Source organism: Eublepharis macularius, chromosome 1 (genome assembly GCF_028583425.1).
Source record: "Eublepharis macularius isolate TG4126 chromosome 1, MPM_Emac_v1.0, whole genome shotgun sequence".
Classification (NCBI taxonomy): Eukaryota; Metazoa; Chordata; class Lepidosauria; order Squamata; family Eublepharidae; genus Eublepharis; species Eublepharis macularius.
Window position 1 is genome coordinate 128230794 of NC_072790.1, and position 16460 is coordinate 128247253.

The 16460-nt window shown below is 39.9% G+C and overlaps 1 protein-coding gene across 1 annotated transcript; it reads left to right on the forward strand.

Moving 5' to 3' along the window:
* On the forward strand, nucleotides 1-16166 carry GINM1 (glycosylated integral membrane protein 1). Its single transcript, XM_054969914.1, has 8 exons — nucleotides 1-240; nucleotides 3778-3837; nucleotides 4762-4858; nucleotides 6549-6700; nucleotides 11673-11829; nucleotides 12744-12874; nucleotides 14512-14672; nucleotides 15259-16166. Exons 1-8 carry the CDS (start codon nucleotides 115-117, stop codon nucleotides 15359-15361), a joined length of 987 nt encoding a protein of 328 aa, XP_054825889.1. The 5' UTR covers nucleotides 1-114; the 3' UTR covers nucleotides 15362-16166.
* The last annotated feature ends 294 nt before the right edge of the window (nucleotides 16167-16460 follow it).

Genomic DNA, 16460 nt, shown 5'->3' on the forward strand with positions numbered 1-16460 from the left:
TTCCCGGCCGCTTCCTTCTCCTCCCCGCGGCCGGACTCCTCCCGCTTCTGCTCCGCCCGCCGCCGCCTCTTGCTTTGTTGATGTTTCACTTTGTTTTAATTCCTGGCTCCCAAGATGGAGGCGGCGCGGCGGCCACGCGAAGTCCTTCGGACGCTCCCTGGGGTCCTTCTTCTGGTGCTTCTGCCCTCCTACCTGGCTTTTCCAGAGCCTCCAGCCGGCTTGTCCCAAATCGTTAGCCAGGTAGGGAAAGGAAAAGCCTTCTGCCAGTACGGGGAAGGGGCAGAAAAGGATTGATCGTGACTTGCGAGCAGAGCGAGAGATACGTTGGGAATGAGCGGGAGGACCTGAAGGCTTGCTGGGCACCTAAGGCGGCCTGAGGATTTGGCCGTGGCTGTTTGCAACCAACGTGTGTAGATACAGCGTTGCGGGGTGTCTTTTGTGAAGTCCCAAGTATGTTTGATTCAAGTATTATGTGCTCGAGGAACTATATAGGGCCATCATGGCATGTCATTATGGGGCATGTGTGTGTGAGAGTGAGTGAGAGAAATGCCAAGGTTTGTAAGGCTAGATGGGGAGTTGTGTTTTTTTTAACAAATAGACCGTTTATATATTAATACACATGCAGAATTAATAACATCCGGCCTTGTGCAGTTCAGATATATAAATGTTTGTACGAAGAAGAATGTATATGCAAGTGACTGAATGAGGATGGTATATGTATATTTCCAAAGCAGCAGACCTCTTCCTATAGATCTGTCTATATATTTAGATGCAGATATATTTTAGTAATTTATTTGTAAAATGATTTGGGATTGAATGTTTGATGTAACAAATCTCTTCTGTATTAAGAGAATGACACCCACCCTTCTATTTCTGTATCCAAATATTTACAGATAAGGTAATAAACAATAGCAAAAGAGTTTTCAGATGGGAAACAGAGACTGGCAGATAGAAAGCTTGTCATTGCATTATGTGATTTGTGGATGTTATCCTGAAGTGTTTTGTGTTACATTTGTGTTAGTTTTGAAGTTTAAAGCTACAGTGATGATTTTGGAGCACCATAATTTACAGGCACTTATGACTGCTTTCGATCTCCTAGCTAATGCCTATGGGAGTTCTTGAATACAGCCTCTGTCATGAACAGCTGAAAAGTATACTCTTACATTTGATTAATTTATCCCTTGGTTTTGAATGGTGTGTATTTAGGTATAGTTCTGCACAAAATAGATCTCAAAGGTGCATTTACTAGCTTCATTCCTTTTTTGTTTTTTTATATTGTTTTTTTGAGAATCTAGTTTCACATGTAGTTTGGATAAGACATTGCAACAATTTTCTTTCCCAGAGCAACAAAGCAGGTTTCCTTAAAAATTAGGGAAAGTTAGAATAAGAATCTGAAGCATTCTTGATTTATTTGTTCTTGCTTACATACTGCACCTGGTCCCATTTTTATTGTAGAAAGGATAGTTGAGAGCCAGTTTGGTGTAGTGGTTAAGAGCACGGGACTCTAATCTGGAGAGCCGGGTTTGATTCCTCACTCCTCCTCTTGAAGCCAGCTGGGTGACCTTGGGCCAGTCACAGTTCTCTGGAGCGCTCTCAGCCCCAATCACCTCACAAGGTGTTTTGTTGTGGGGATAATAGTAGCATACTTTGTAAACCGCTCTGAGTGGGCATTAAGTTTTCCTGAAGGGCGGTATTTAAATTGAATGTTGTTGTTGTTGTTGTTATAGTTGCTTTCAAGAAATACAGGATTCTGAGATACTTCCCCTGGCTATGCAGAATGTGATCTTCAGAAGAAGGGGAACATATATATAACACTCATCATAGTACTGGCATGAGAGCTGTAAAGGAAGTGTTTATTCCTGCACAGCCCCAACCAGATGTTGTTGGCATGAACATAGGAGGCAAAAAGAATAACTAGCAGTCATGAATTGGTATAGCTTTGGCTTGCCAGGAGCCAGACATAGGACTTGAGGTATTTTGTTTTCCTGAAGAAGTGCTTTATTGGGCCCATAGGCCTTATATTGAGAAAGGTGAACTGTTAAGCATCCTAGAAAAGGCACATTTTTTAGGCAAGGCAAGAAGCAGCAGGTGGCCTCAGTCCCCCTGCTTTGCTCCTGATCTGAGTAATTCTGCCAGTGTGCAGCACCTCCAAGCTCTCTCTCCCCCCCACATTCCCTGAAAGTATGCCAACTGAACTGATCTTGCTCCACTTGACCCTTTTGTCCTGCCTGTATTCTGCCTGGCTTAATATGCTACCTAGCTCCTTGTTGGTGTGACCTTGTCAGGTTTACCTGAAGGGTCACTTTGAAAGGTATGGTGAAAGAATGGATTGCTGGCAAATTCTGGTGACAGGTGCCATCTTTCTACACACTTCCCTTTCATGTAGGGCCAACAACAGGAGGGTCAGTTGTCATCATTCAGGCAGCTTGATTTGACCCAGAGTCTCTAGTTGCTGACCCCTGCTGCACAGAAAAGAATTCCTTAAGATAGAATGAGTTCTGTTAATTGATTGCAGCCAAAATAAACAGGACTGTTGTGGCATTTGAAAGATGAACACTTTTATTCTGGCATAAGCTTTTGTGAACTAGAGCTCCCTTCGTCAGATCTCCTCTTTATTATTATGCTTCTGACTACAATTATTTTTGAACTTTTCTTCTTGAAAACTGCTAGCTGAAAGCTTAAAAGACCCTTGAAAGATACCAGAAACTGTGTATGCAATTATTCACTTTTGATGGACTACTCATACATGGCCATTGTGCAATCCCTGTCTTTCCAAATAGTTACTCAAGGCAGACTTTCCCTTTTTGCAATGGCCATGAACTGTCAAATGCTCCACAGCTGCTCCCTTTCCCTTTTGATGCATTTATCTGAGTCAGTCATTCTGTACATTCATCACAAAGAGAATTCTGCAGCATCTAATATTGTTACCCATGCAATGATGATGAGAGGGCACAGGGAGTTTTCAGATGAAAGTAAATTAAGAACTACCAGGTTTACTTCTCTCCAGTCATGCAGCAGATGTGCTTATCAAAGCAAGAAATGCTAGGGGACAGTACCGGTAGTCATTGCGATGTAAATATTGCATGTAACATTACTTACTAGTTAAGGCAAGAGATTTGGAGTTACAATCCAGATCCTCACATTTTCATTTTCTCCTACCCTGCTTGTGACTTCTCACTGAAATGAAAGAGGCTGCAAGTTAGCCATATGTTTGACTTTTGCCAGTTTTTGGGCAAGGAGTTAAGCCAAAGTTGCCGTAATACTGAATGGATTGAAATCATTTGCATACTGCTCTGTACGTATAAGAATAATCAGGTAGAAATCTCATAATGTTTCTGTTTATTTACAATAAATTTCTTACATCTATAAAGAGATTCTCTTTAGGTCTAATACATGGGAATGTGCATTAAGTGTCTGTCTGCTGGGGTGTGTCATGTTATACGATGTACTTCCTTGGTATAGTAAATACTAGAAACAAATTATATTTTGTAATATATATATAATGCTTCCCAGTATAAAGGAAAAATGGAGAGTCTCATTATAAATGCGGACAAATACTTGTATCATAATTTTAAAATTATAATAAAGTGGTTATACTTTGGATTATACTTCTTTCTGAAAGATTGACTTGAGGAAATAAATAGGTTCTTGATCTGCACCTGTCACTTTCGGGCTTAAAGCAAGAATGCAGCCTATGTGCCAAGTGACTTCTGTACTGAGGAATCTGGGGCACACTTCTTTCCTTTGCAGTTCTTTCTTCTCTTTACTATCTTGCAGGAGAGCATCAAGGTCCACGTTACTATGTTGCAGAACAGTGGAGACCATCAGGAAAGACAGGTAATGTCACTATTACTTTACTTGCCATAGGGTGGTTAGAGTGCTGGCCAGGAACCAAGAAACCGAACTGCAAATTCTCACTCAGTCGTGAAGCTTGCTGGATGACCTCTGGTCAGTCACGCTTTCTCAGCCTCATCTACCTCTCAGGATTGTTGTGCAGATGTAATAAAGAGGAGTGAAGAACACACACATCAACCACTCTGATCTCTTTGTAAGAAGGTGGAATAACAGTGTAGTGAAAACACTTTTTCCTTTACTGTGATACATCAGGAGAAATTGTGCATGTGTATGCTTTTAATACTGTTGCAGATTTGCCAAACACTTTACAAGAGTATATGAACAGTCCAAGGGACAATTCATTACAACAAATTGCCTCCCCCCCAGTTAGTAAGGATTTTTTATTCGTCAGCAAGGTTATAAGTTTATTTATCTTCAGAGTTCTGAAAATTAAGTGATGACAACTGAGGCTGAGAAATTGTGGCTACCTGCTCTGTTCCAGGCAGAGCTGGAATCTGAGCTGAGGTGCCACTAGAGCTTTGTCCACTTGACCTCTCTGCCTCTCATATAGGTTTTATAGTCATACTGGCCTATATTATTTTCATAGAAGGATCTTGATGTTTCATGGGATATATTCTTAGAGTACAGCCCACATCCAGTGTGACATGGATTTCAACCTTTTAAATGAATGATTTTTTTCTAGCTATTATTGTGGTAGATATCAGCCTTTTAGTAGATATCAACATACATTTTTAAAAATCAGTTAAATGTTTAGTTTCTTTAATTTATGTCTGATCACTGCTATTGTGACATTTATTCTAATTTATGTCTGATTGCTGCTCTCATGACTTACTTATTTTACTTCCCCCATCTGGTGTTGGCAAATGTGTACATTGAATGTATGTATGCCTCTGTTGTTTTCTTTAGGTTGTCCTTAATATCACCTATGTTAACGGCCACGTGTATGTAAATGACTTTCCACTGAAGAGTGGGGTTACCAGGATAAAGTGCCAGACTTTAATAGGTGAGTATTGCTTAATCCTTTATCTGAACTGTGCACTTCAATGTGACCCACAACTAATGAAAATGCTGTAATGAATAAGTGGTGTTATACTCTTTACATGTCTGATGCCAGAGGGCTATCCATGTCGGTGTGCTGCAGTTAAAACAACAAAGAACCTTCATAGAAGATTTTATGGTGTTATAAGCTTTCGTGAGACAGAGTCCACTATGTCAGATACTTCTGACGCAGTGGGCTGTGGCTGACAAAAGAATATTCCATAATAAATTATTTAGTCTGTAAGGTTCCACAAAACTCCATTAGATTCACAAATCAGGTATATTTAAAATTTATAAAAGACAAAATCTGATATCCTATCTATGTCCTGTCTCATAGTACTGATGTGTTCTTTCTGAGGGGGAGACACACATACTCAAACTGAGACCAAATTTTGATTTTATGAAAAGCCACTACATTTGTTTGTGGAAGACAAAGAATTTGTGCCACAGACTGAGCAGTCTAAATTCAAGGATGTGACTCCACCCTGATAAGGCTTGTCTGCCGCCTCCTTTTAAGCTGGCATGTATCCAAATGAATGGGCGTAGGAGAAATAACATATATAAAATAGTAAGTGTCTTTCTGATAATCTTTGAACATTACTTTTCAGATGTTTTCTTAGTTAACATTCTATTCTGGGGTTGGAAATTTTTCTTAAAAGGTAGTGTTGCCCAGTAATGGCAAAATGAATATTGCATCTGGGATAAAGATGAAACACTGCTGTTTGTGTTGCACAGAAACATCGTGATTGGGAGCTATACACAATGCCTTATATATTTAATAAAACCTGAGCAGTTACTTGCCATTGAACTGTTTTGTTTTTTTTGCACAGAGCTGTCTCTTGATGCACTGGTTATTGCCAGCCTCAAGGTTAGCTTCTGAGATCATCTATCCTTTATGATCAGCTTTTGTGTTAAGGGTGTGCTAATGTGTTTTTAAAATTGGCTTTTGAAAGTCTAAAACATTATACATTAATAACTAAGCACAATTTCGTTTAGAGAGACCTGCAGTTGTTCCATATGACTTGATGCAACTATACTTTATAATGTGAGTGTAGATTGTAAGGCTGCAATCCTAACAGTATTTCTAAGTAAGTTCTCTTGGGACTTACATTCATGTTTAGGGCTAGGCTATAAGTGTATTTCCTTCAGGTTCGAGCAATACAATCAGAAGATACCATGGAATTAATATAATGGGGGGATTATTGGGGTTTTTACTTATTCTGTATTTTTAAAATTAGGATTACTAAAACTCCTTGAGAAAAGGTGAGATATGAAGATTTAAATAAATGTGGGGTCTAGCTCTTCACCTTTGTTGGCTTTGCCTTCCAGGGGATGTCCCTGGCAGATTACACAATCCCGGGGAGGAGCACTCCTCAAAGCATGCACACCTTTGACTGCACTTTCTACTCTAACCCCCACCCCCACCCTTCTGGTAACGAGGGGATTGCTCCTTTGCTGCCGAATGATTCCTGGGATCTGGACTTGGAAGATGTGCTTCTTCTGAGACCAGCCCCCCCTCCATATTTAATAATGATTTTGCAAACTAGTAATATAGGTCATTACCTAGGAAAACAGTGACTTTTTTCGAGTATATTTTTTCGAGATTATGCTTTTCTGCATGACCGCTCTGTGATATGCAATTTTATTGTTGATAGTGGAGAGTGGGAATGCTGACAACCTACTGAATCAGAAGCGATTAGGAATTGTTAGTGTTCGCATTATGATCCATGAGTGGCCATTGTCATCCAACTCCAACTTGCAGTTGATTGTGGTTCAGGAAGAAGTGACAGAAATTGATGGGAAACAGGTGAATATCTCTTTGAATGATTTTATTTGCTAGCATGCTTTGAATCCCCAGGAGCATGTTTATGCTCCAACTTGAGTATGTAGTTTGTTGTTGATCTTCTGTGCAGTCCCACACTGGGAACTGTGCAGGTGCAGGCCAGCCACAGAGAAAGATTCTCAGGCTCCCAAAGTATAGGAAGTGCTCCCTTACTCAGTGCACATGCACAGGCTTTTCCTGCTGAAAAACAGCATTGTGTGGTGGAGCAACCTCCTCTTCCTCATTTCCTTTTCGCTGCTGCTGAGAAAGGTTCTTCTCTTGATTGCTCGTCATTGTTGCTCTTCAGACTCGACTTACATCTGCTGTAAAGCAAAATAAAGCTTTGTAAAAACAAACATGTCTCAGAGAGCATTCTTTAAAAAGTGTGCCAAATGTGACACAAAAATTCCACATACGAATGGGCATGAACTCTGTCTTCTCTATCTGGGGGAATTGCATAACATTTCCACTAGTCAGCACTGCCAGCAATTCACCCCAAAGGCCAGAACTGATTGGACCTCCCGTTGGAAGGGAGTGATGTGGGAAATGGTGTTGTTGAGCTCCAACAAGCCGGTAGCAAAGCCATCTGCCAAGCATGGACCCGACCCCTGACCCAAACAACCTTCCTCAGTTCCAAAGGCTCATACACTCAAACCGTTCATGGGCTCCGAGTCCAACTACACCGCACGCTGAGTCCTGCCCATCCCAGGCATCAAAACACCTGGGATCCAAGTATATTGTTTCCATCAACATCGTTTCCATTTTTCTCGGTTCTGATGATCCCTGCTGCAAGTACAGGTGCCATCCACTCAACTAGAGTTTAGTTTATTCAGCTTAACAGCCCATAGGTCATACACTATAACAAAGTTTAAGAATTAAGTATGCACATAAATGACTTGGAATTAAGGGCAATCCATTACTCCCTTGCTTTCTTTGCAGGTCTCCTACACTACAAAAGAGTTCAGGTACACACTGACAACACAACCACACTTTACTACCTGAACAAGCAACGGAAAAAGGCTTTGCTGATTTTGTGTGCCGAGGCTTCAGAACTATAGCAATGGGCCATATGGAACAACGTCCTCCCACAGGCAATACACACAGCAGGCACCACATACGACAAGGTAGACTCTCTAAGCAGAGTATTCAAACCATGCCAGGATTGTCGATCGACAACTACATACTACTTCCAGCTACATACTACTTCCAACTACTTAGTCAGATTGCACAGGGAAGCCAATGAAATTCATAAGCATAAGCACAATTTCAACAGGAAAGAAGAGACTTTAAGAATGAATAGAGCATGGTTTCCAGTCCTGAAAAACACTAGGCTAACAAAATACTCTATACCCAACAATAGCTCTGCAGAGAAGATTAGCATATCAAGCACCAATCCAGATGCAAAAGAACCTCCTCAGGATACACTGAAGCCTCCCTCCATTAGCATTCCACATCCTGGGAAACTCTTACAGGATGACTCAGCCCAACCCTACCTTCCTGAGTAGATATAAATTACCTGCCAACTTCTTTTCCACACTGTGACACTGAGAGATCTCTGTCTTTTGGTGCTACACCTCTGAAGATGCCAGTCACAGCTGCTGGCGAAACGGCAGGAACTACAATGCCAAGACCACGGCTATATAGCCCGAAAAATCCACAACAACTGACAACTACATACCCCCATATTCCAGAATTGGGATTTCTGGATGTGAACCTCTTTGCAACCTTTGGTCGATCAACAACAACTACATACCCCCCATATTCCAGAATTGGGGTTTCTGGATGTGGACCTTTTTGCAACCTCGTCCAACACCAAGGCCAGAACCTTTTGCTCCTTGCCAGGCATGAATCCCAATTCCCTGGGGGGATGGCTTCCAAATTCCCTGGAACCAAGGTCTATTCTAAGCTTTCCCACTGACAGTGCTAATACCCAGGGTGCTGTGCAGAACCTGCCATTTCCAGACACCATGTATCCTCATCATACCTTTCTGGCCACACAGAGACTGGTTCCCGACCTGGTGGGTCATGTCCCTGGGCTGATTGATACTCTTACTAGATGTTTCAGATCTCATACACAGAGGCCAGATCCATATACAGAGGCCAGACTCAGAGCATGGTTACTATTCCCCAGACCACTTCCTTCTTGAAGGAGGTAGCCCAAATCATATTAAATGCTTGTAAACCCTCCACAAGGTCCTCTTATGGGCATAAATGGAACCATTTTAGTGCCTAGATAGCACACACTACATTCTATCTCTTTTCATGTCCACTAACTCTTGTCTTTGAATATTTGCTATCACTACTAAGAAAGGCGCTGGCTGCCTCTTCCCTTAAGGTACACTGGCAGCCATTTCTGCTTTTCCTGAAACCAGAGATGACAAGAGAGTTTTCTCACACCATGCATCTAAGCAATTTCTTAGGGGTGTAGTTAACACTTCCCCCCCCCCCTAGAAAGTCTCCAGTACCTCAGTGGAGCCTCTCACTTGCACTAGCACAGCTCATGCTGCCCCTGTTTGAACCATTGGCCCATTGTGCCCTCTCATTACTTCCCTGGAAAGTAGACTTCCTGACAGCTATCATTTCTGTTAGAAGAGCTGGGGAGTTGACTACCCTCCACACAGATCCTTGCTTTACACAAGTTTTTCCTCAAAGAGGTGATCCTATACCCAAGTTCGGAATGCCTTCCTAAGATAGTTTCCAGGTTCCATCTACAGCAAAAGTTCATCCTGCTCGTACTTTTTCCAAACCCAACCTCTGAATTAGAATGTTCCAATTTGTGAAACTGGATGTAAAGAGAGCTTTATTATATTATCTACACAGAACAAAGCTTTTCAGAAAGTCCAAGGCTCTTTTCATCTGTTATGCAGGCTCTCAAAAGGGCCATCCCACTGCTAACCAATCCCTTTCCAGGTGAATAGTAGTAGCTATTAGAATGTGCTACAACCAGGCCAAGGTATCTTGTCCAGTGATGAGCAAGGCTCAGTCTACCAGAGCACAGTCATCATTGACTGTTTTTCTCTGAGAGAAAACCCCACTGAGAGATAGCTGTCAAGCCGCCATGTGGTCCTCAGCAGACACCTTCATCTGACACTACTCAGTGGACATGCATGCGAGAATGGATGCTGCAGTTGGGACAGTTGTCCTCCATTTGCTGTTCAGCCATACCTCTCACACCCTCATCTATTGGTAGCTTGCTATACTCCCAATGTGGGGCTGCACAGAAGATCAATGACAAACACAGGGTTGCACTTACCTGTAACTGTTGTTCGTCTGGTGTTTTCTGTGCAAGCACGCATCTGCTCCCTTCTACCCCACTGTGAGGGTCTCAGGTTTGACCTGGGCGGCTTAGGGGAACTGAGGGATGGGGGCAGGGGTCACTCCACCCCACAACACTTGTTTGGTGGAAAAAGCCTGTGCATGCTCATTGAACAAGGGGAGTGCCCCCTATACTTTGAGAGCTTGAGAATCTCCATGACTGGCTTGCACCTGTGCAATCCCAATGTGTATCTGTACAAGACACTAGATGAACAATAGTTACAGGTAAGTTCAGCCCTATTGTCTGTGGCACATCCTGTCCAACCAAACCATTCTGCATGCCTGTTTTCCTGCTCCAAGGGTGGCATACATGATTCTCCTCTCCATGATAAGCAGGTGAGAGGTGACTTGCCAAATATGAGCTTCATGGAGAGTGGTCTCCCCAGGCCTGCGCTTCAGTTAACATACCACATATGGTCGTGCTGCTGCCTGCAGCTCAGACTACTATGTATCCTCTTTGTTCAGCAAATGTGGGTCCTTTCATTACTTCATATTTACTGCAAGTCTTTCTGGAAGTACATACCCTCCAAGGAAGATAAATATGTATATTCGGAAGTATGTGGCTCTTGTGTGTGGCATTTTGTTTTAATGTAGAGATTTTTTTAACAATCCTTTTTGTTTATAGATTTGCCTATTTTTTTAAGCTCTTCACCTATTACATGGGTCCAGAACTGAATATTGTGCATTCTCATTCTTGATTTAGGCTGTAGATGGCAGTTATTCTTAGTAAGTGTTGAAGGATCAATGGCTTATGCCATTGAGCAAGCCGCTATTATGCACTTTAGAGGCTGTGACATTTTTTGACTTGCTGCTTTATTTATGGAGATTGCATATCCTTTTGAATTGTGGTTTTTGTAACTGCTTTGAGAAAGGGGCATCCGGAAACGGGAACCTCTTGCTGGCAAACTTGTCAGCAGTTACATGATGTACTTTAGAAACATTGTTAAAAATTGATGTCTGGTGGAGTTGATTGTATCTTTGCAAGTCTTGAATTATTTATATTAGTATTAGACCCTTGATGGTCTCTTTTTGAATTTCTTCACGCCTTTTGAGATTGTTTCAATTTGTTGTTGCCTGTATGCAACGTATATGATTCTGCTTACTCCGGGAGCAGCCTTGTGTGGAGCTGAAATAGCTAGCTGCTACATTTAGAGTAACATAACGAAATTAAATAAAGTTTTGTTCATTTCACTTTTCATATATTTGGGTTATAGTATGTTTCACTGAATTTCAATAAGCTGGTCACGGTTTGGTATTCAGTTTGATAGGATCAATGGCAATGGGCAAGTAAATATGTAAATAAGGTAGCTTCACCTCACGTTGTGGGCAAATTCTCGTATGTCTCTTGCTAGCTCATTCTCTTTCAACATTGAGATGGCATTGAGAACAGGGATGCCTGCAAGAAAAGGCCTTAAAATCTGTTTTGTAAGATCTAGCCTGTGTTTTGTGTCATCTTCATTGCAGGTATCATGAATCACAGATTGTCATTTTAGCCCCATTGGCTTTTACAAATTGCATCATAAGGTTGCAAGTCATACATCACACAAAGACTCAACAGCTGAGTGGCAGATGAGATTCATTTTAAGTGCAAAGTGGCATAAAATGTTTTAAATAAACGTTTGTTAACTGTTGTCTTTTGCAGGTTAAGCAAGATGAAGTGACTGAAATTGACATATTAGTGAAGGATTTAAGAGTACTTAGGCACTCAAATTACACTGTTCCTTTGAAGGAAAGCATGCTGTTTTCCATCCCTAGAGACAACGATGTTTTATTCACACTTCCTAACATTGCAAGAAAAGGTACACAGTGTTTAGTTCTGCTGTTTTTGCTTTGGTTTTCCATTCCTGAGGATGTTTCTGCAATTCATGTTTTTGAATGCTTTTTCATTGCCTCCTTTTTTTTAGCATTATTATTTGCTGTTTTGTTTTATAATTTTATCTTATGTTGTTGGTTAAAGTAGCTTACAACTTGTATGTTGGAAAACGAACCTATAAATGCTATGTTATATGGATTCTGAACAATATTCTTGGAATATTAAAAGAGGAGAGTTAAAAGCAGCATCTTGAATTGGGCCATGAAACCCACAGACAGCCATGGAGTCTGTGCAACAGTGGTTGGATATGCTTCCACTTTCTTGTGTTTGTTAAAAGGTGGGCAACAATATTCTGAGTTGTCTGTAAAGGCAGTCCCACATACAATACATTGCATAGTCGAGTTTCTCTCTTCAGATCCTGAATTAATATCTTGAGAGAATCTCATTTCCTTCTATCATACTAGGCATCGTCCTTACTTGAAGTGATCTATTCATCTGAGCAGAGAAGTTTTAAAAATTATTTGTAAAGCAATGCAAGAACCAGAGGGATGTGGAATGATTCATTTGAGAGGGACAGCTTCTTTCTCTTTGTCTCTCCAGTCCCTGCACGGGAATAGAACAGTGTAGATAGTGTCTACTGTCCAGTCTCTTATCCTGTGTTAAACAAGCCCTTAGAAGCGTCATGCTGGCATCATACTGCTAGTGTCACTCTCACTTTTTTATTGTGCACTTTTATTGTAAAATAAAACATATACCAAAACATTTTCAAATGTAGTGCTGCTTTATAATTTTGTCCACAGTCTGCTTCTCTCTCTCTAGTAGCAGTGGTGTAGTTCAACAAAAAAGCCAGAGGCAGTTAATACGTTAAGCCAATCTGTTCCTTATATTTTTTGTAAGTAGATGTTGGAAGTCCACTGCAAACAACTAGTCACTATCTTCTCAGGCAAGTAGAAACCACAGTAGATGAAGAGACATTGCCTGGCAAATTACCAGAGACTCCTCTCAGAACAGATCCTACATCCTCTTACAAGGTATGTCTTCTCTTATTACCCAAAAACCTAACTCAGTTCTTTACAGATGCTGTCATTGTGGAAGACACTGGGTAGAGACTCACATCTGAGTTGTTTGTGGGGAAGGCATCTTAAAAGCTGTGTTCAATACAAGTGACAAAGTATGAAGTTCTAAAGCTAACAAACACATTACCAATTAACAACTCACGGGTCAGGTAGTATGAATCTGAGAACTCAAATGTTAAAATGTGGCTTTTAATAAAAATATGAGAGTTAAAATTTCCCTCCTCATTTGAGAATTCAAAGATAACCAATGCAAAATCCATTTTTTTTTAAAAAAAGGACCCATTGAGAGGTCTGGAAAATGACTGAACTGTCAGCTTAAATCTTGTCCTAGGAAATACCAGAAAATACTATTTAAGGTAAAATTGTTACTTCCTTGTTGAGGAAGAACCAGCAAGGAAGTCCTGCACCAACTTTTTGGAACTGAGAATTTCATTAAGCATGTAGACAAACTGTATGACAAACATCATATACTTGCATTTCAAAAACTTTTTGACAAAGTACCTCACCAAAGGTATAAACTTATTAGTCATATACAAGGAGGGCAGGTCCTCTTATGAACTGTAATATAATCACATCAAATTACTTGTTTTGTTTTAGCAATGTCTGGTCTCTGTATTCATATACTTGAATTTTATGCTTCTTTTCAAGTTTTTGCTTTGCATACCCTATAGTATGGTATTGAATTTTACACTTTTGTTTATTGAATGTCCCAGCTGTTGATTACATGTACTTAACACTGTAATCCATCTTGGGTCTCAGAGATAAAGGTGAACTATAAAATATAAAAATAACATTAAAAATAGGAAGCAGATACGAATAAATGGGTTCCCTGTTTAAAGAAATAAGCACTGACCTCCCTTAAGGAGATAGTGCTGTTTAACATTCCTAAACGAACGAGTCAGAGAGGTCAGTAACGAATTAGTCAAGTTTATGAATGACATCAGATTATCAAGAGTGGTGAAATCTAAGCCAACTGTGAAGAACTCCAGGGGGTCTCCAAACTATATTGAATAGATAACAAAATGGAGAATGGGAAGGGGTAATGTAAATAGAGATACATTAAGGCAAAAAAAAAATTAAATGTACGCTGATGGGGCTCAACAGGCAGTGGCTAAAAATGGAGGATCTCAGGATCATGGCTCCCTGAATTTATTTATTTATAAATGTATAAATATAAATGTAATTCCATTTGGAGTCTTATTTATAGTTCTGGTTTCTTAATCTCAGAAAGATTATTGTAGTAATGAAGGTGGTACAGGGAAATGCAGCTAAAATTATTGCTAAAGCACATTTCCTATGAAGAAAGGCCGAATGAGGATTTGAGACACAAAGCAGGAGGAAATGTGATTCAGCAAGGTGGGACAACGGCTGGCAATTCCACCTTTTGACTAAAGCCCACCCCCTCCATTCTACTCCCAAGAGCTCCCTGTCCCTTAGGAATGTCTTTTCAGTGCAGGATGCATTCTGATAGTATGGTGGTAAAAAATCTCACTGTGAATTTACTCTATTCACAAGTCTTTAAGATCTAAACCACTTCATGTTTTGTGGATCAGTTGTCAGAGGATTCATATGCACTGTTGCTACATTTGCAGGTGATGTGTCAGTGGGTGGAAGACTTGAGAAAAGAGCTTTGCAAGTTCTGGCTTCGGTCATTTCCTGTATTCTTTAATTTGATGGAAGTCATTGTGGTTGGAGTTATAGGAGCAGCTTTAATAATAAAAGTATTAAAAGTGTTTTGCCCATGTGAGCCCAAGTAAGTGCTACTTATATTTCATCCTGTAAAAGCAAACGTATCTTAGTTTTTAAATTAGTTTTTCCTTTCCCCCCCTCCCTGCTTTATAATCACATTATGTTCTGTCAAATGTCATACATGTAATATAATGTTGCACACTTTCAAAATAACTTTTATTTCACATTTGGCTGTAGTGATTTTAAGAATTAAAACTTCTTCACATGTGTATTACCCAGCCTAATAATAAGTTTTCCTCTAGGTCAGTGGTATTCCCTTATTCTCTTCTTGGTCAACTAGACTTTACTTGAGGGTTATTTTGAGAATGATAGGTCATACCTGTCTAAGATAACAGTGAGCATTCTGCTCTAGTACCCGTCTCTTCATGTTCACGCTTTCTTCCATCTGCAACATCAACTAATTTTCAAAGGGAATAAGAACTAGGTTTGGTAACATGCAAGACCAGAGCCAAAAGTAGCTGATCTTAATTTTGTATCTATTTAAAGCCCTCCCCCCAGTTGTTTTCAGTAGAAAAGCTGAAACACAGTTAAAAGTACAACAAAAATCTTAAATGTCAGACATCTGTTCTAATAACTTGTTCTTTTTCCAGAGGAATCCTCCATCTTGATTTCAACGTTATACCTGTGGTTGCAATCAACTTACTTCCAGATATGCCAGAGAAAAAGGACAGTATAGAAGAAAAATGTATTTGAAATGTTCACCTCAGTGTGTGTATGAGTTTGATCCAATATTTGGCATGAGTCTTAATATATTGTGTAATGTTAACTATTAAGAAAAGGCTACAGATTATAAGTGTTTTAAAGGACACCTAACATTGAGGTCCAGAAGAGTTCATCTGGTTTTACTTCAACCACCTTAATATCTTCACACACACAAAGCACAGCACTTTCCTTATAGAAGGGCTGCAGTAAATTCTAACTTCTATGAAGTAATTTTTCGATATACAGTTTAATCAGTCCAAGCACACCAGCTGTATAAACCTACCATGCTAATCCAAATAACCTCTACCTTCAAATATTTTTTACAAATTTTAGTGGGACATGTTTCCAAGTAAATACTGAGATTATAGCTTTAAGCACTACATAGTAATAAAGAATCTAAGTGATTAGTCCCTATTAACAAGGAATGGAATTTTGTAGGCTGTACTGTATACATCTGTAACAAAAAGAAAGCCAGTTTAAGTTGGATACCCTTAAGTGTGCCTTGGGGGAGAAATGGGTGGAAAGGATCCTTTGTTTCGTTCTTAGAATAAATAGGCTGGTGGTGTAATGCTTCATTGAGTGTACAAAATGCAATCTGACATTACAAGCACTTTATTTGGTCCATAAAAATAAGGCCTCCTAAAAGGTGTAAGCACTTTTAAAACTGTGCTTTTTGAAGCTGCAGTAAACTTCTCAAACAAGAGCACAAATGCCTTTAAAATGGTGATTTACAAAGCAGTTTTCCAAAAAATTGTGTATCACAGCTTTTCAATAAATCTTTACATGTTGAAAGAAATTAGAGATCATTTATATTTCTTTATGTAGGAGTTGTCTGACCATTTCATATTTTCTTATGATACCTTAAAAAACATCACCATGTATTTATTTGAGAGGCTGTATTCTATGATCCAGTGTAACTAAGCAGCAGCTGAAGCCAGGTGTATAACTCTGCTTTCGAAGAAATGTGTTCCATGGTTCTAAACAAAGGACAAGATTCCTCAAATATGCTGTTCTTCATTTTTTCCCTAGCTAACTGCAATACTAGAATCCAAAATTCTACCTATTTATAATACTGAAATTGTGTTTCTGT